Below are 20,989 nucleotides of genomic sequence, written 5' to 3'. Positions count from 1 at the left end.
AGTGGAGGTTGGTTCTTTGGGAATGGCTTCCCTCCAGAGGTTGTGGCTGCTCCGTCCCTGGAGGGTTTTGAGGGGCGATTGGGCAGCCATTTGTTCTGGACGGAACAGATATAAAATGTATTGGCCACCAACCTTACCATGACATAACTGTGGGCGGCTTAGAGACAGAAAATAATACATACACATTAAAATCTAAATAAATTGTAGGAAGAAAAATCCGGTCCGGTTCCAAGCCAGGAGAAAGGAGCTGGAAATAAAATGCTTAGTGACACAGATGCCAGTCCCAATTGCAGTCGGTAAGTGAGGACTACTTCAATTGGGATGTCACCAAAGGGGTTGTGGAAAGCATTTTCTGCCTTTACTTGGAGTTCATGGCTTCCATGGGCATAACTGGTGCTTCAAATCTTGCAGAGGATTTATTTATTTATTGATTGATTGATTGATTGATTGATTGATTGTCTATACCGCCCTACTCCCGAAGGACTCAGGGCGGTGCACAGCCAAACAATAAAAACACATACAATACAACATTTAAAAAATAGAATAAAATCAAATTAAATAATTTTGGCCCCGACAAATTTAAAACCCCACACTTTTAAAACCAATTTAAAATTGAATATATAAATACTAAAAGATATTTAAAATTTTAAAAATCTTTTATAAAAGAGGGGGAAAATTAGGCCAGGCCGGCCTGGTGGAATAAAAAGGTCTTGAGAGCGCAGCGGAAGGTGTGCAGATCCGGAATCCTCCGTATCTCTGGGGCGAGCTTGTTCCAGATAGTAGGTGCCTCCACAGAGAAGGCTCTCCCCCTGGGGGCCGCCAGTCGGCATTGTTTGGCTGATGGCACCCAGAGGAGCCCCTCTCTATGGGAGCGTACCGGCCGGTGGGAGGCTATTGGTGGTAGTAGGCGGTCCCGCAAGTACCCGGATGCCTAAGCTTTAGGCCTCATTTGGTCATTTAAAGCCCCCACGTCTGTAAAGTTAGTGTCATGCAGATTGTCAGGTGTGGCTCAATAAAATAAAAGAGAGTTCAAGTGTGTTTGTTTCTTCAGCTGAATATAGATGGGTCCCTCCTAAGAAGGAAGGAACCCTGAGCATAATGAAAGGCAGATATTTATACATTTATTTCCTTTCACTTCATTACATAAGACGCAGCTGGCACATGGAAGATAAGGTACAGAAATATAGAAATTATAAAAATAGTCAAGCATGCCTTCTGTGATTTTGGTCACGTGCCTAACAGACAGGCTAGTAGTTTTCTGTGAACGTTTCCATGGCCTCAGGAGACTGTTGAGGCCTGAACTTCGGCCTTATCATCTCAACATATGAGCAAACATCAAATTGATCAGATTCCTCATTAACATTAGCGCAGAAGGTATGATCGAGATATTTTTCAGGCTTGAAAGACATTGATTTTCTCCATATTGTAGGTGTCTGTATTATTTCTCTCTGAATGTGTATATCTCCAAATGCATAATCTCTCCCCAAGACTTCCAGATAAACAGTCATGTGAAAAAAAGTACACTCTCCTTGACTTCTATGATTTTATATATCAGGACGTAGTAAAAATTTGTCCTTAGAAGTTCTTAAAAGTAGGTTAATACAACCACAGAGGAACAACAACACATGACATATTACATCAGGTCATCTTTTATTTTATAAAAAGAAAGCCAAAACAGAGAAGTCATGTGTTAAAAAAAGTAAGATTCAATAATTGTAGAACCACCTTTAGCAGCAACAACTAGAAGTAATTCTTTTCTGTATGACTTTATCAATCTCTTGCAGCGTTGTGCAGGAATTTTGGCCCATTCTTCTTTACAACATTGCTTCAGTTCATTGAGGTTTGTGGGTGTTTTTTTATGCACAACTCTCTTGAAGTCCCGCCAATCGGGTTGAGGTCTGGACTTTGACTGCCATGGCAACACCTTGATTCTTTTCTTTTCCAGCCATTCTGTTGTAGATTTGCTGATGTGTTTTGTGTCCATTCTCCTGTTGCATAATCCTATGTCAGCCAAGCTTTACCTATTGGACAGATGACCTCACTTTTGACTCTAGAATACTTCGGTATATAGATGAGTTCATGGTCAACTCAAAGAGTGTAAAGTGTCCAGGTCCTGTGGCTGCAAAACAAGCCCAAATCATCACCCCTCCACCACCGTGCATGATGGTTTGTATGAGAAGCTTGTGCTGATATGCTGTGTTTGGTTTTCGTGAAACGTGTCACTGCATTATGGCCATCCACCTCTACTTTGGTCTGGTCTGTGCAAAGGACAGTGTTCCAAAAGTCATGTGATTTGTTTAGATGCAACTTTGCAAACCTCAGCCGTGCTGCTATGACCTTTTTAGAGAGAAGACGGTTTCTCCTCACAACCCTTCCAAACAAGCCATACTTCTTCAGTCTTTTTGTAATTGCACTGTCATGAATATTAACATTTAACATGCTAATTGAAGCCTGTAGAGTCTGAGATATAACTCTTCATTTTTTTGCAATTTCTTTGGCCATTGCATGGTCTGGCCTTGGGGTGAATTTTCTTGGCTGTCCAGTCCTGGGAAGATTGGCAACTGTCTTGAATGTTTCCCACTTATGAATAATCTTTTTAACAGTTTAACAGAGTTGGAAGGGACTTTATACATCATCTAATCCAACCCCTCCCCCCTTTGTGGCAGCCCCTCAAATATTGGAAGACTGCTATCATGTCACCCCTGGTCCTTCTCTTCACTAGACTAGCCATGCCCAGTTCCTGTAACCATTCTTCATATGTTTTAGTCTCCAGTCCCCTAATTATCCTGGTTGCTCTCCTCTGCACTTTTTCTAGAGTCTCAACATCTTTTTTATAGTATGGTGATGAAAACTGGATGCAATACTCTAGGTGCGGTTTTACTAAGGCTTTATAGAGTGGTATTAGTACCTCACTTGATCTTGATTGTATCCCTCTGTTAATGCAATTTATACGAGCAGTTGATCAAGGGCAATGTAAGCCCTCCAGTCACCGGGGCTGCCAATCGCACAGAGACCTTGGCCGCACCCCATATCAAGAGCTGCCAGATGGGCTGGACGTTCATGGGGGCCTGGCTTACATGCCGCGCCGGGAGCTGCCACCTGGGAGGCATGGCTATACCCTCACGCCGCGCCGGGAGCCACCAGTTCAGCGGCAAAAGGCCTCCATGGCTTGAAAAGCACCTACCGTTGTTGAGGCGATGCCCTGCTTTATCCAGGGCCGCATGAAGCCTGCCAGGGCTGGATGGGAGGCGAGGCCGGTGTGTGGTGCCCGCAGGATGTATGGCCTGCGCACTGGGTTCTATCATCACTGGATGCCATGTAAGGAATGGGCAGTTATAGGGGCGGGTCCTGGATGGAGCTTTGTGGGTGAAACTGACGCTATATAAACGGTGGAGGGATTAACCACGTTAGCACTGATTTTGCCTATTGCCTGTTTGTCACTTCGTGCTGCTTGTTATAGCTTGTTGGATAAAGTTTGTCAGTTAACCATCTTTGGCTCTGTCTAAATTCCTTGCTGACGGCCAGAACATGACAGGCACTTTATTAGCAGTACTCAGCTGCTACTTCACCTCTTTATACAATGGAAGCAGTGATAAATTTCCTAACGGTGAGAACAATTAACCTGCAGGAACAGCTTTCCTTCAGAAGTTGTGGTGCTCCATCACTGGAAACCTTTCAGAAGAGACGTAATAGCCACTTCTCCGAAATGGTATAAGGTCTCCTGCTTGAGCAGGGCTTGCGTTAGAAGACCTCCAAGGTCCCTTCCAATTCTGTTATTATCTTCTGTTCTGTTGCGATGATACTTATGATACCCTGATAAGTAAAATCATAGAAATGAAAGAGGATGTACTTTCTTTTTCACTTGACTGTATGTGAAAACAACACTTTGCACTGCTAAGAATTTGTGATTGACCCAGTCAACAAGGGAATTTCATCACTGAATGGATATTCGAACTTGGATCTGGGTAGTCTTCCATGTGTCATGATTAATGTAAGAGCTTCTTTGAGTATTGTAGCATGTTTGCTTTTTCATTGTAATGTAACCCTTTTTCTTCTTTTCTCATCTTCTGCAGCCATTTCGTGCACAATTAAAGATACATTTTTATTTGAATCTTATAGACAAAGAAGATGGCAATGAGCACTCTGGACAACTGAGGATAACAAGCAACATTGAACACCAAAGCAAGTCAGTCCAGAAATCAATATATCTTCCATTTCCTTCAGAGAGCCACAGAATTCTTAATCTTCCTCAGCAAGTGAGAGGAAAACAAGAGAAAATCAGGAAGAGATTCCTAGCTGAGAAAAGCAGAGTGTGAAATTCAAGCAGAGATTACATGAAAAGTCAAGGCAGATTATTTTTCCATTGGGCAAAAGAGGGAAATATCTGGAAGTTACTGGGGAGGAAAAGGTCAATTGGAAAACCACGTAGAACAGACAGAGTTGCAGGCCCACTCTAGGGGGAAGAAAACAGCTTGAATCAAAGCACTGCTAAACAAGGAATCATCCATATTTTTTACGTCCAAAGGAATATGAGTTGTGGAAAAGCTCCATAGATGTGGGAAAGATACAACTTGCAAATCACAGCTGATTATGCCTGAGAGGATCCCGACTGGAGAAAAGCCATACAATACTCTAAATGTGGCAAAACCACTGATCAGAACACCTCCATTGTGGTTCTTGGAAGGACCCACACAGGAGAGAAGCCCTACAAGTGCTCCCAATGCAACAAATGCTTTAGGAAGCATGGCATCATGGACTCACACCAAGGAGAAACCGTTTGAATGTCCTGATTGTGGAAAATGTTTCAGTCAGAATTTCAGCCTAGTTCAACACCAGAGGATTCATACAGGAGAGAAACCGTATGAGTGTCCTGTTTGTGGGAAAAGTTTCCGTCAGAATTCCAGCCTTGTGACACACCAGAGGATTCATACAGGAGAGAAACCCTTTGAGTGTCCTGATTGTGGGAAAAGCTTCAGTCAGAATTCCAGTCTGGTGACACACCAGAGGACACACACAGGCGAGAAACCCTTTGAGTGTCCTGATTGTGGGAAATGTTTCAGTAACAATTCCACTCTGGTGAAACACCAGAGGACTCACACAGGAGAGAAACCCTTTGAATGTCCTGACTGTGGGAAAAGTTTCAGTCAGAATTTCAGCCTAGTTCAACACCAGAGGATTCACACAGGAGAGAAACCCTTTGAATGTCCCGATTGTGGTAAAAGTTTGAGTACCATTTTCAGCCTTGTGACACACCAGAGGATTCACACAGGAGAGAAACTTTTTGAATGTTCTGACTGTGGGAAAAGTTTCCGTCAGAATTCCAACCTGGTTCAACACCAGAGGACTCACACAGGAGAGAAACCCTTTAAATGTCCTGACTGTGGGAAAAGTTTCAGTCAGAATGCCACACTGGTTCAACACCAAAGGATTCACACAGGAGAGAAACCTTTTAAATGTCCTGACTGTGGGAAATGTTTCCGTCAGAATTCCAACCTTATTGGCCACCAGAGGATTCATGCAGCAGAGAAACCGTTTGAATGTCCTGATTGTGGAAAACGTTTCTGTCAGAATTCCTATCTCATCAGCCACCAAAGAATTCACACAGCAGAGAAACCATTTGAATGTCCTGATTGTGGAAAATGTTTCGGTCACAATTCCAACCTGGTGAAACACCAGAGGACTCACACAGTAGAGAAACCCTTGGAATGTTCTGATTGTGGTAAAAGTTTCAGTACGAATTCCACCCTGTTGAAACACCAGAGGACTCACACAGGAGAGAAACCCTTTGAATGTCCTGATTGTGGAAAATGTTTCCGTCAGAATTCCTATCTCATCAGCCACCAAAGGATTCATGCAGGAGAGAAACCGTTTGAATGTCCTGATTGTGGAAAATGTTTTAGTCACAAAACCAACCTGGTGAAACACCAGAGAACTCACACAGGAGAGAAACCCTTTGAATGTACTGATTGTGGTAAAAGTTTCAGTACGAATTCCACCTTGGTGAAACACCAGAGGACTCACACAGGAGAGAAACCTTTTGAATGTCTTGATTGTGGGAAAAGTTTCAGTAAGAATTCCAACCTGCTTCAACACCAGAGGACTCATACAGGAGAGAAACCGTTTGAATGTCCTGACTGTGGGAAAAGTTTCAGTCAGAATTCCAACCTGGTTCAACACCAGAGGATTCATACAGGAGAGAAACCGTTTGAATGTTCTGATTGTAGTAAAAGTTTCAGTACGAATTCCACCCTGGTGAAACACCAGAGGATTCACACAGGAGAGAAACCCTTTGAATGTCTTCACTGTGGGAAAAGTTTCAGTCATAATTCCAGCCTGGTTCAACACCAGAGAACTCACACAGGAGAGAAACCGTTTGAATGTCCTGACTGTGGGAAAAGTTTCAGTCAGAATTCCAACCTGGTTCAACACCAGAGGATTCATACAGGAGAGAAACCATTTGAATGTTCTGACTGTGGTAAAAGTTTCAGTACGAATTCCACCTTGGTGAAACACCAGAGGACTCACACAGGAGAGAAACCCTTTGAATGTCTTGACTGTGGGAAAAGTTTCAGTCATAATTCCTGCCTGGTTCAACACCACAGGACTCATACAGGAGAGAAACCGTTTGAATGTTCTGTTTGTGGTAAAAGTTTCAGTACGAATTCCACCCTGGTGAAACACCAGAAGACTCACACAGGAGAGAAACCCTTTGAATGTCCTGACTGTGGGAAAAGTTTCCGTCAGAATTCCAACCTCATCGGCCACCAGAGGATTCATACAGGAGAGAAACCATTTGAATGTTCTGATTGTGGTAAAAGTGTCAGTACGAATTCCACCCTGGTGAAACACCAAGGGACTCACACAGGAGGGAAACTATATGAGTGTCCAGACTGTGGGAATGATCTCAGTACTAAGGTTAACCTTATAAATCATGTACTCATACACAAAGGGGAGAAATCATTTTAATGCCCCGAGTGTGGATGGTGCTTCAGGAAACTTTCCACCCTTATTGTACACAGAAAATCTCCTGAGGCCCCAGTTGATTAGTGTAAAGAAGGGTTGAATTTCATTTCTGGTGTCCCATTGTAAGTCCAGCTGAGAAATTGACTATTTAATTTGATTAAATTAAATAGAATTTGCCTGATTTTTTGTAGGCAAATATGTAATGGTATTAGATGGGTCAGAGGAAAGAAAAAGTTGATACATATTACTTTGATATTGGTTATCTTGCCTTCAGCATAAGAAGTTGCTGGATATTTATTTTTTTGAAATTGGGCAATTATGTAAAAATCTTTTTGGGAGTGTTCTTTGCATTTTTATGATGATAGATGATAGAAATGCTATGTGCCAGGAGTCCCAGCCTTTTTCTCCCTGTGTGCCCCCAAGATTTTCAGCCTTAGAATTCTCCAGCCAGCATCTCTTGGGGATTGGAGCACTGAGACTATAGTTAAGAGATTGTGGTTCTTCATATAAGGAAAAAACAAGCGGAGAAGAGACATGAGGGCTTTTTTCAATGTTCTTCTTTTTCTACCCTGTTTCCTCCAAAATAAGACATCCCATGATAATAAGACCAATCGTGCTTTTTTAAAAAATTATTATTATTTTGTCTTTTACATCAAACAAACATTAAATCTATAGCGGTCTACATCACAGCGCGAGAAGGAAGTAAAATTGTCCCATTACATATATAGGATAGCCAAGAAAAGTCTATTACGTATACCAAGTGACATGTTTATCATATACATCAGTTTGCAGCTCGGTTTGACATCCAATTGTACCATTGACTCCAAGATATATAATAGTTTGTGTCCCCTCATCCTTTCAGTATCATAGTAAGCCGATCTGATTCCGCACAGTTCATTATTTTCTGAATTACTACTTGTTTGGGTGGGCTGACATCCATCTTCCTGTATTGGGCCCATGCCAATCTTGCAGCTGTTGTTATATGTAGCAACAGGTACCATGTCATTTTGTTTACATTTTTGGGTCTTATCCCTAATAAAAATACCTCAGGACGCAGTTGTATATGCTGCCCCAACATCTCATTAAGCCATTTCTGAATATTCTTCCAAAATTTCATTGCCTCTCGACAGGTCCACCATTGGTGGAAGTATGTGCCCTCTTTAACACCACATTTCCAACAGACTGAGGGTGTTCCAGGGAACATTTTGGCGAGTCTGGCCGGCAGTAAATGCCATCGATATGCCATTTTATATATGTTTTCTTTATATGCTATTGACCGGGTTAGTTTAATATTCTTAGTCCAGATTTCGTTCCACCTCTCAGGCTCTATTGAATGACCCAGATTTTTCTCCCAGGCATGAACCGAAGTCTTCGCACCTTCCTCAGCTACCTCCATAGCCATAAAGAATTTATAGCACTTAGTTAACACCTTTTCATCCACCCCCAGTAAAATCCTATCCAAAGTCTGCACCTCTCGGCTAATCCCGAGTCTCTGTCTATCTCTCATATACTTACTACTAATTTGCATGTATATCCACCAGTCTAAGTTCACTCCTTGTTCCTGAAGTGACAATTTTGTTTTTAACTTCCCATTTGAATCTAATATTTCTTTATAAGTCAATTTTTTCTCTGTACAAAATTGGATAGATCACAGCTTCCACAGGTGAGATCCAGAGTGGTACCTTATTATAATATGTTTTCCTAATTTCCATCCAACTCTCAATCAGAGCTCCTCACACGTGATGTTTAGTAAAGTATGCTGGGGGTTTACCTCTTTCCCACCATAGGTGGGCATGCCACACCTGTTGGAGATCGTGGCCTTCAATTGCTAACAAACGTTTCCCTTGTAGTGTAATCCATTCATGAACCCAAACCAAAACCGCCGAATTGTAATAAAACTTCCAATTTTGGTACCCCAAACCCGCCTTGTTCTTTCGGGTTCTGCATCATTTTCAACTTAATTCGAGGCTTCTTGCCCTGCCAAATGAATCTATTAGTAGCCCTGTCCAGATTCCTAAAAAAGGTTTTATCCAATCTAACTGGGGCCGTTTGAAAAAGAAATACCATTCTAGGCACTACCTGGGTCTTGATTAAGGCTATCTGTCCCATTAATGACAGTTGTAGCCTGCCCCATTTCTCCAAATCTTTGTCTAATTGCTCAATTAATTTTAAATAGTTATCCGCCTTTATTGAGGAGCATCTATCAGACAACCAAATCCCTAAATATTTGACTTTACGAACTACCTGGAGGCCCAAAGTGTTTTGTAGTTCTAATTTCTGTATTTCCGTCATGTTTTTAACTATAATATTCGTTTTCTTTCTATTTATTTGTAATCTAGCTACTTCACCGAATTTCTGTATCTTGTCAATAAGCTGCAAACCGGAGGTTAGTGGCTCTTCCAGAACAAAGACCAGGTCGTCCGCAAACACCTGGACCTTGTATTCTTGTTCTCTGATCTTTAGCCCTCTTATGCCCACATCCTGTCTTATTGACCTAAGCAAAGGTTCTAAAGTAAATATAAACAGCAATGGAGAAAGTGGGCAACCTTGTCTCGTTCCCTTCGCTTTCGTCACCTCATCCGACTCTTCTCCATTGACCAGAATCTTGGCCTTCTGTTGACTATAAATTGCCTGGATTGCATTCATGAAATAGTCGCCAGCCTCCATATATCTCAATTGTGCTATAAGATAATTCCAATTGACCCTGTCGAAGGCTTTCTGGGCGTCCAGAAAGAGGAATGCCGCCTGCTTTTCAGGGCGGGCCTCGTAGTATTCCAGGGCATCTATTATGATTCGTACATTATCTTTCAACTGTCTGGTAGGTAGAAAACCATTTTGATCTATATGAATGAATTCGCTAAGATATCTCTTAAATCTAGCTGCCATTACAGTTGCAAAAATTTTATAGTCGGCGTTGAAAAGTGAGATGGGCCTATAGTTATGTATCAGAGTATGGTCCACCCCTTCCTTTGGTATTAGAGAAATATAGGCTTCTAGCCATGACATGGGAGCCTTAGACTCCATAAACACCATATTAAATATTTCCTTCATATATTTTATAAGCAGATCTGTAAAGGTTTTATAAATCTCAGCAGGCAAGCCATCAGTACCAGGAGTTTTACCGGCCTTCTGCCTCTTGATCGCAATCGCTATCTCTCCTTCCGTAGTCTCCTTATTCAACAGGTCCTTGACTGAATCTGGGAATTTGGGAAGATCGGAATGTTCCAAATATTCCTTAATTTTCTCATCCGACACCTGCTCATTAGCATAAAGTTGTGAAAAGAATTCCTGTGCAATCCTTTTTTTCCGTTCATTATCTACCCATATGATTCCTGTCTTATCCTGTAGTTGATCTATCCGCCTACTTTCCCTTTCCTTCTTTAGTTTATAAGTAAGCTACCGGACCGCCCTATTACCATGCTCAAAATGATGCTGTTTGACCATTCTAAGTTTATGTGCTATTTCCTCCTGGTCTAGTAATATGAGTTGATGTTTACTTGCGTCTACTGCTTCCTTAGCTTTGACATCTAGTGGGTTAATCTGTAAATTCCTCTCTGCAGCCCACACCTTCACTATCCACCTTTCCCTCTCCTTAAGTTTCTGTCTTTGCTTCCCCGCTATATACTTAATCGCTAGCCCTCTCATATAGGCTTTCGCCATATCCCACAAAATCTGTATCGAGGTTTCATTATTATCATTGACCCCAAAAAAGGCTTCCATTTCTCTCTTTACCATTTGTTGAAATTCTATCTCCGTTAAAATACTTGTTCTCAACATCCACCTCATATTTCTTTTAATTGTATCCCTTTTCCACCTAACCAATAGTGGACTATGGTCTGCCCAGGTATTAGGTTCTATATTTGTCGCTACAGTTTGACCGTAAGACCCAACTCATACTCATATCTGCACATACTTTCGGAAGTATTCTCCTATTTTCTCTCTTTTGACTGTTCCCCAGTATATAGTCCAAATCCCTGTTAATTACTGCATTAAAATCGCCTAATATAGATATATGGTCATATTGCAGATCAACAAGTTTTTGATACACTTTTTGATAGAAATCAGACTGTCCGTTATTTGGAGCATATATTCCCACCAAGAGGACCTGTAGCTGGCCTATATGTATCTCCAACATTAGAATTGTTCCCTCATCATCCATATAAACTAATTTAGGTTCCAGGTAATTCCTAACATAGAAGACCACACCTCTTTGCTTCTCATTGGCTAACGTAGCATACAGTTACCAAATTCAGGACATTGCAAAACACATTCACATTGTTTTTTAATATGCATTTCCTGAAGACATATAACATCCATTTTCAATTTTAGTAAATTCTTGAAAACCTGCTTCCTCTTCACCTGTGCATTCAAACCATTTATATTTAACGAGAACAAACATATTTCTTCCCCCATCTTTACCTATCTGCATTCTTTGCCTTAGTGGTCTGTCTGGTTACCCGTTGGTTGCTCTCCCCTTCTCCTTCCCTTACTCCTACCGCTCCCTTCTCCTCCTGCCCTCCTTCCTGACCCTTACTATCTACCTCATATTCACTTTCCCTTCCTCCTTCCCTTTCCGAAGTTGTAAATTCACTCTCAAGAAATTCATCAGGGGTTTCAAGACATACTCTCTTCCCCTGCCACGACACCAAAAGCCCATCTGGAAGTAACCACTTATATCTCACATCATATTTTCATAATCGTGTTGTCAGAGCTTGGTAATTTCATCTTCGGTTTCGCACTTTCTTTAGTACCTGTCTCAAAACGGTGACCTGTTTACCAGTGTATTTTATCACCTGGCCCTTCGATCTCTGATATACTTCCTCTCGTAACAATCTCTTATTGAATTTTACATGAACTTCCCTCGGGAGGTTCTGTCTCCTTGTAAATGATGTAAAAACCTGGAAACACTCGTTAATACCACTGTGCACCACTTGCGGGTCTTTCTGCAGCATCCCTGCCACCATCTCAACCATCTTGTCTTCCAAATTTTCTTCTGACTCCTCCCTAACATTTTGAAATCTCAGGATGTGGGCAGACTTCTCCATCTCAAGCAGAACTATATCGTCTTCAAGCTGCTTATTAACCAATAGCTGTCGCAACTCACACCTCTCTATTACCGCCTCAACCTTCTCCACCTTTGTAGCTACCTCCTGAATCTGGTCCTCGTGTTTTTCCATTGTCACACACACATCATTCAATCTCTCAGAGTTTTGTTTCATTTCCCCTCGCATGCCTCCCATCTCCTGTTTCAGTTTAGCCAGATCCTTCACTGTGGCCTCCTGGTTTTTTGTCATTGCTTCCTGTATAGAATGTAGTAAATTCTGAATTCTTTGGAGCGTAGGGGTCTTCTCGGCCACAGATTTATGTGGAGTAGGAGGGGTCATAATTGGAGCCGTAGATGCTGTTGATGTCGGGAGCTTCTTTCCGGTCTTAGTTGAGGAGCTAGACATTTCTGTTAAGCAGAGGAACCTCCTCCAGGGTAGCATATAACTAAGATGAGCCCAAAGGTACTAGTTATTGCTCTACACTATCCCAATAATTAATCAATATTTTAATCTATTAACGAGTTACTTTGCTATTTAATCAATTGTCTAATATTAAACAAGCAGTAGCATGAAGGAATGAACAGTATAAAGACCAAATGTCTGTCCAGCAAAAGTAATAAGAGGGAGCAAAGCTACTCGTAACAAGGGAATTTGAAAGAGAAAGTACTGTTCGGCTAAAATATTACAGTTCTCCTGTCTTGCAGACGCTCCTCCCCGCTCTTCCTGTACTCAAGTACAACTATCCATAACAATCTCGTTAAAATGCCTTGGGCACCACCAAATCCACCTCCAAGTCAGGGGAAGGTCGATAGGAGTAGCTCTTCCAGCACTTACCAGCTAATTAGGGGGTAGAGGTCTGAAAAAGTTCCAAATACACTCAAGATTAAAGGAAAGCAGCGCCCATCCGATCCGCCAGGCAACTCGGCACCCAGTCTCTGATTTTCCACTACCGCCTCCAAGTTACTCTTGAAAATCATTGTGCTGCTTCCAGCCAAAAAAAATAAGCCTTGCGCCCCCCAAATTCCTTCAGTGTCAATCCTGAGGGGAGAGTCTCTTCCTTTCTCGCAATCCAGTTTATTTATTTCACCGCCAATACCACTTCCACTCCATTCCCGCAAAAGCGCTTTGTCATGGCGATGGGGCCTCTGTCCTCTCTACAGGGCCCTCTTCTCACCGGAGATCAGGATCATCCTTCACTTTGTCGGGGGTTCACACTACTCCCGGCTAGTCCGGACTTTCATCCTTCTTTGCCGATCGCTCCACGATCGGCAACGACTCATTTAGCCACTTGGCAAAGAGAAATAAAAGTTTCGTGGCTCAGGAGAACTTTCCCTACCACTCTACTTACCTATGACGTCATGCCAGAAGTCCAAGCCCAATCGTGCTTTTGAGTGCATGGTAATAAGGCCAAGCACTTATTTCAGGATTCAAAAAAATATAAGACAGGGTCTCATTTTTGGGAAAACACTATAACAGTTCCAGAAATTCAGTGCACCAAGCATGTCTGTTCAGATTGTGTCAAGAATGAGGCACACAAGTGGAAGAAACCATATGAATAGCAAATATATTGGGAAAGTTTAGAGCAGTGATAAAAGCAGTGTAAAATTTCAGATGTACAGAAAAAAGTGACTGATGACTGTTTTTCCCATGACCATTGCAGCATCCCCATGGTCACATGATCAAAATTCAGATGCTTGGCAAAACACCCATAATTATGATGATTGCAGTGTCCCGGACTCATGTGATCCTCTTTTCTCACCTTCTGACCAACAAAGTCAACAGGGAAGCCAGATTCACTTAACAACTGTGTGACTAATTTAACAACTGCAGTGATTCACTTTTTTTTTTATATTTGATTTATATGCCGCCCTTCTCCGGAGAGTCAGGGTGGCTTACAATGTGCTCAGCAATAGCCTTCATCCTTTTGTATATTTATACAAAGTCAGCTTATTGCCCCCACAACTGGGTCCTCAATTTACCTTCCTTAGAAAGGATGGAAGGCTGAGTCAACCTTGAGCCTTGGCGAGATTCGAACCTGCAGTAATTGCAGGCAGCTGGTCTTAATAACCAGCTTAATAACAGGGTGCCTTAGACCACTGTACTACCAAGGCACTTAACAACTGTGGCAAGAAAAGTTGTAAAATGGGGCAAAACTCACTTAACAAATGTCTCACTTAGCAACAGTGAAATTTTGCGCTGAATTGCAGTTGAGGACTACTTTTATTTACATAAAGTATCAGAGTTGGAAGCGACCTACTGATCAAGACAGGAGACCCTATTCCATTTCAGACAAGAGACTGTCCAGTCTCTTCTTAAAAGCCTCCAACCGAAACCCTGTCCTTTAATGCTGCTGAAGTTCTTGGGATCATTTCATCAATTAACATCCTCCCCTTGCTTTAAAGTTAGATCAAAAAGTGTGAGTGTATTGTATGGAGTAATCACGACAGACACACCCCTCCACCCAAAGAATGAAATATTTGGGGGGATATTAAGAGGCAGAATATTATATTTCCCCAAAGGAGAAATGGAGAAAAAATACTAGCAAAGGCAGAAAGCAGCCACAACAGTTTCCAGCAGATGCCTGAAGTTTTTAGAGATGGATATTTTGTGTCCATTAAGAAATCTAGGCCAGCCCATTCACAAACAAAACACCTAGAATGCCAATTGATGGGATTAATTACAAATTAAAATTTGCATTTCCCCATCCAAAATCTAAGGACAGGACATAACTTTTTACTACAGGGGTCTTCAAAGTACAGCCTGTGGGGTGCATATGGCCTGCTGAAGCAATGTATTGGGCCCACGCAGTGGTGGGATTCAGCCCTGCCCCTCGCCCCACCCCTACCAGCCATTTCTTGCATGGCTGGCTGTGCCACCTGCATGGCCCCTCCTCTAGCCGTCACCCTTATCTTCCAATGCACAGGAGTATGCTCACCGCAAAGGTAAGGGGGTTTTTCACAATGGGGGAAACAGGGTCTCCTCCTCCTGGAGCCCATTATGACGTGGAGCCACAGTATGACCCTGACCCACTCTCCCCTGACAACACTAGCATTGGCGTCAGCTTGTTTTCGCCTCCCAGATGTCAGTCACTTTTCCTGCAGATACTGCAGGCTGCCTGTCTTGTGATGCCCTGCCTCACCGCCAGCCAGGTGGTCTTTGGGTCTCTGCCGACCAGTTGATCATTGTATGGCTCATCAGCCTCTGGATGTCAGATTCCCACCATCTAGCACCAGTTCAGGGGTTCCTTCCTCTGCCTCCGGACAGCGAGAGAGAGAGACAGAGACTGAGGAAGGGAAGGAAGGATGATAGGAAGGAAGACAGATTCAGGGGTTGTGGTAAAAACTGTAGTTCAGTAATAAGGATGTGATGGCCCTCCAGTGGCTACTGCACTAGACTCCCATCATTCCTGACTATTAGTTGTGTTGTTTAAAAAATCCAGTGCCACCAGGGAGAAGTCAGGTTGTGAGTGATTGAAATTCCTCACATCTGCAAATTTGATGAGTTCCCCATCTATCCCCTCCTCATTGATGAAGATGTTGAAGAGTACTGGGCCTAAAACAGAGCCTTGGGGTACTCCACTACATACTTCCCTCCATGTAGATGCAGTTCCATTGAGGACTATACGTTGAATGCGGTTGGTCAGCCAGTTACGAATCCATCTGGTGCTGATGCTGTCCAACCCACACTTTTCTACTTTATCTAGTAGTAGGTTATGGTCTACTTTATCATAAAATAAAATACCTAGGCATTTGGATAACGGCAAGATACTCGGCCCTAAAAGAAGATAATTACAAGTCCTTAATTAATAAAGTTAAACAAGACTTGGAAAGGTGGGGGAAATCACAACTATCACTCTTAGGCAGGATAGCCTCAATAAAGATGAGCGTCCTGCCTAAACTATTATATCTGTTCCAAACCATCCTAGTCTACCTAGATAAAAAATTCTTCTTAGAATTGAATAGCATCACCAGGAAATTCATTTGGGGAGGGAAAAAACCAAGGATTGCCTTACAAACATTACAGGATAAAAGGAATAGGGGCGGCTTTAGACTCCCAGCATGGGAAATGTATCACAAAGCAGCAAACTTGGTATGGTTAAGGGAATGGGCCACCTTAGATAATAAAAGAATCCTGACACTAGAAGGACATGATCTGCAGAGAGGCTGGCACACCCATCTCTGGGATAAAAGCCAAAGGACAAGGACATATTTCCACAGGTATAAAACAAGAGATGCACCAATGCAGACCTGGAAAGAAATTAGACAAGTGCATTACACGAAGGTCCCGAAATGGATATCCATAATGGAGGCTATAATATATCCCAATATGTTAGGTATGAAAAAATGTTCAGATATGAAGATATCCTTGATAGTGGCGGGAATCTTAAAACCAATGAAGCCTTGAAAGAGCAAGGTATTCATATTGATTGGTGGCCTTATTTACTAATTAAGTAGAGATACCAGAAAGATAAGAAGGAATTTGGCACAGAACTAGGAACTAATGGATTAGATAAGATTTGGATGGGTACAGAAAACTACTAGCCAAATTATACACGTATTTGCTCGAATACCAAAGGGAAGAGGAGGTAGTCAAAAAACAGATGATTGCATGGGAAAAAAAACATTGGACGTAGTATAAATTTAGACGACTGGGAAACAATCTGGAATTGCAATCTTAAATTGACAAGAGTGGTAGCATATAAAGAGAACCAGTATAAGATGATATATAGATGGCATTTAGGCCCCACTAGAATAGCGAAAATCTATCCAAACGTGAATCCAAAGTGTTGGAAACGTGGCCATTATCAAGGCTCCTTCTACCACATGTGGTGGTCGTGCCCCGAAGCGACGAAATACTGGAAAAAGATACAAAGATGGACCCAAGAAATAATAGAAGAAACAGTTGATTTGGAACCAGAAACTTTTCTCATGGGAATACCAAAAAGGACCTACGGAAGGAAAAGAAATATCTAATCACACACATTATCACATCTGCTAGAATAATGTATGCAAAGCACTGGAAAGAGAAAGGGCAGCCACCGGAGGAGCATATAATTGGAAAAATATTAGAGTGCGCAAAGATGTGTAAATTAACTCATGAAATAAATGAGAAAGAGAACTCAGAATTTTACACGGTGTGGGAAATGTGGTATAAGTGATTGGAAGGTAAACACAAAAAGTAAAAGGAGAGAGAGTGTGAATAGTAAATCAATTATGTAATCTAAGAGACAACATGTATATAAATTTGTGTAAATGTAAAAACCGCAGCCTGAACGAAAACTGTTGAATTGTATAACTATGTAACTTAATAAAAATTAAAAGAAAGAAGTTGGAACAAGGAGGCATAGATTGAAAAAAAAGGCAATATATGTAATATAGTATGTAAGTGTAAGCGTCTATAAGAGATTAAGTATGTGTAACTAAGTAAGTAAATTAGTAAGTAGTAATGTATATTGAATACATAAGTGACTTATGTTATACTTTATATGGCGGAGATATCACCAAGACGGTTCCACCATGTACAATTTTTTTAAAAAAACATCTCTCAAGTAAGCAGGGTGTGGATCCTATGCAGAAGAGACTCAGACAGACATCACCCTAATTCACAGGAGTATAAGAAGCGGGAAGAAGGTACAAAGAACAAACTTGTATGTGTTTTTTTCCAAAAAAGAAAACATGACTCAACTTACCAAAAACAGAACAGTAAATGACAGGTTGCGAATGCAAATTAAAATACAGGTAATCCCTGGGTTATGAGCATTCCCTTAGCCCTAGTAATTTGAAGTTACACAAATACTGCAAGATCATGTGAAATAAGTAGCATGAGATCTTGTGCTACTGATACCATGTGATCTCGCACTTTAGGCCTCTATTCTCTGTGAATTGAGACCTAGACATTTGCAAATGGATGGAAGGCTTTGGGCCTTCCCTCCATTTGCTGTTTCGTTGCTGAAGCCTGCAGGGAGATTACGTTCATGTAGGCTTTGGCAGCAATATGCAAAACGCTTTTGTTGGCACCAGCAGAGCCTGGGAGGAGTAGGCGTGTCCCTAAGAAGCCCTACTCCTACAGGCAAAGATTTTTTGAAAAGGGCTGCCGAAGCCTAAAGGGTTGCAATCCTCAAGCACTTTGGCGACAAGAAAGAAGGCCCGAGAGGCCGCGCGCAGCCTCTCAGGGCTGCTTTCTTGGTGCTGGAGGCCTTATCAAGCCTTTAGGTGACAAGAAAGGATCTGTGGGTTGGGGGAGGCCTTGGGTGGTCTGAAGTGGGTATCCTCTTTCCTCCCTAGGTCTCCTTTGGCTTTCCCTCACCGCAAGATACATCATGTGCACTTAACAAGCCTCACATTCGATTAGCAAATGCTTGTACAAATGGAGGGAGAGATCACCTTCAAATGACGAGATTCACTTCCACAAATCCTTGAGTTACAAAGAATGGAATGGGCAGGCTCTATTACAGTTGTAGGGTGCCCCCGGTTCTCACCGGTTCTATAGAACCAATAGTAAAACCGGCGGGAGGCTTCGCCCCCCAACCCCATCATCAGAATGCTTCTGCACATGCGCACAAGAGCGTGCGTGGCCCCGTTGCGAACCAGTAGTAAAGGTACGTAGAACCCACCCCTACTCCATTACATTCGTAACTCGAGGTCTACCTGTATGCAAAAATAAGGTAAGAGAACACCTGTCAGCTCTAGATCAATTCAAATCACTGGATCTGGACAGGTTACATTCCAGAGTTCTGAAGGAACTAGCAAATGTGATTTCAGAAGTATTGAAACATATTTTTCAAAATCCTTGGAGCATGGGGGAACTAGAGGTAGTCCTCAACTGTCAACAGTTCCTTTAGTAACCAAATTTATAACAACACTGAAAAAAATGACTTATGGACATTTATCACACTTATGACCATTGTACCGTGTTTCCCCGAAAATACGACATGTCCCGAAAATAAGACCAAGTGAAGGTTCGGGGGTGGCCAGCAGAGGAGGCAGCCCTTTCCTTCCCCGGTCACCTCATAGAGCTTCAGCCCCTTAATTGCTGCCCGCTGATCAGATGAGCGACCGAGATCTCCAGAGCACCTCCCCAGCTGCTGGCCTCCTCCCCCTTTTCCTGCCAATCGTTGTTTACTTGGAATCACAGCACAGACACACATCTCCAAAATGCTCCATCCAGAGCCTTCAGCCTTGCAATCCTGGAAGGGGTGTCTGTGCTCTGATCGCAAAGAAAGAATGGTGTGTGTGTGAGAGAGAGAGAAAGAGAGAGAGAGAGAGAGAGAGATCTACAATCCAAACTCGAGAGTTATCCAGGGCTGGCAGCAATGTTCTCTCCACCCCACCCAACCCTCTCTCTCACACACACATACACACAGGTCCCTCACCCCCAACCCTCCCAAGGCAGCCACATCCCTGCGAACTCCTGTGCCCCCCTGCCGCCCCGGCACTGACCGTACACCAAACGCCTTCCCTGGGCAGTACACCAGGCTGGGCACGGGTCTCTCAGCAGTGATGGCTGAGGCGCTGCAGGTGCTGCTGCTGCTGCTACCTGTTGAGGCTCTGGCTGGACCACTGAGGGCCAAGTTCAACCATGGACAGGGAGTGCTGGCCATGGCCGGGTCAGCCAAGCTACATTTGTTGGGGCTGCCCTTGGCACAGCTGCCCGGTGTCTCGCTGCCAGGCACCAGAGAAGAGTAACCGGGGCCTGCAGGAAGAAGGGTGGGCGGGCAAGGGTCCTGCGAGACTCCCCTCCCCAGGAAGAGTCTGGCCTGGTTGCCATCCTGTCCGGTGACTCCAAAGGCGGAGGGGCTTCCTCAGCTTGCTGGCGGGCACTCCAATCGGTCAGCGCTTGGGTGGAGGGACCACGGGGCGATTGGAGCGGAGAAGAGCAGGGGGGAAAGGGGAAGCCTCCAGTGACTATCGCCATAGAGTGGGAAGCACCCCAGAGCAGCCGCTGCCCTGGCTGGGGTTTGGAAGCTGCAGAAGCGGAATTTGTGGGAGAGAAAGAAAGACTTCTGTTGCTTCTGCTGCTGAGTGCATGCAAAGAAAGCAGCAGAATTCTTTCTTTCTCCCATCCAAATTCCGCCTCTGCAGCTTCCAAACTCCGGCTGGAAACCCCTGCTTTGTGGGCAGCTGGGGCAGAGAGGCGATGATGGGCAAAGGGAGCCGCAGCCCCCCATGGAGAGTCAGTCACATCGATGTGGTGAGGCCTGGGAGGGGAGCGAGCAAGGGGGGACAGGTACTCGCGCGGCTTGGCGCCTTGAGGCTGCTCCAGTTTCCCACACACCTGCAGGAGGGGAGGGGCTTGATGGCAGTACGCAGAAGGATCTTCTCTCTGCCAGATCCCTAGCTGTGAGTGCTCAGGCTGCCCAGGGCCTCCTGCACTTTGAAAATAATAAGACTCCCCCACAAACTAGGCCAAGCCCTTATTTCGGGTTTTAAAAAAATATAAGACAGGGTCATGACATTTACATTCAGATGCTCAACAACTGATTCACATTACTGTTGCAGTATTCCAGACTCATGTGATCCTTTTTTGTGACCTACTGACAAGCAAAGTCAATTGGGAAATCAGATTCACTTAATGACTGTGCTATAACCCTATCACTAATTTAACAATAGTAAGGATTCACTTAACAAATGAGGGAAGAAAAGTAGGGAACCACTTGCAAAAACCTTTGCAAAGGAAACTGCAAGGCCAGGCATCAAGACTGACCGAAAGGCACCAAATACGAAGCTAAGAAGTGTCACGTTTCACTTTTTCACTTGGCTCAGTTGCAAAGGTCGGTTGCTAGGAATCGAAAACTTCTCCCAAAAGCCTTGGAGGAGACTGGACAGGCGTGTTTTTCCATCTCCTGGCGCTAGATGGCGGTCAGGCAACGTCTGTGCCTAGAAAGCCATCAATACAGAGGTGCCATCCGTGATTGCGCTTAAAAAAGGAGTTTAAAACCATTGAGTACTGCATTGCTAGAAAGGATGGGAGGAGAGAAGCGC

The 20,989-nt window shown here is 43.2% G+C and overlaps 1 protein-coding gene across 4 annotated transcripts in view; it reads left to right on the top strand.

The window, feature by feature from the left end:
* LOC117660368 (uncharacterized) overlaps window positions 1–17,472 on the top strand; it is a 31,919-nt gene extending 14,447 nt beyond the window's left edge. For 2 of the 4 annotated variants that reach the window (XM_087883988.1, XM_060685381.2), the window contains exon 2: window positions 4,120–17,472. In XM_087883988.1, the coding sequence (XP_087740114.1) occupies window positions 4,591–6,966 (2,376 nt within the window). In that variant the 5' untranslated portion in view covers window positions 4,120–4,590 and the 3' untranslated portion in view covers window positions 6,967–17,472. Of the gene's footprint in view, window positions 1–207; window positions 297–4,073 lie in introns of all 4 variants that reach the window. The other 2 variants (XM_060685382.2, XM_087883987.1) reach the window with 2 other exon arrangements.
* Window positions 17,473–20,989: the final 3,517 nt, after the last annotated feature.

The sequence above is a fragment of the Pantherophis guttatus genome, chromosome 2 (genome assembly GCF_059756535.1).
Source record: "Pantherophis guttatus breed Tessera chromosome 2, ASM5975653v1, whole genome shotgun sequence".
Lineage (NCBI taxonomy): Eukaryota > Metazoa > Chordata > Lepidosauria > Squamata > Colubridae > Pantherophis > Pantherophis guttatus.
This window is presented reverse-complemented; position numbering and strand designations above follow the sequence as displayed.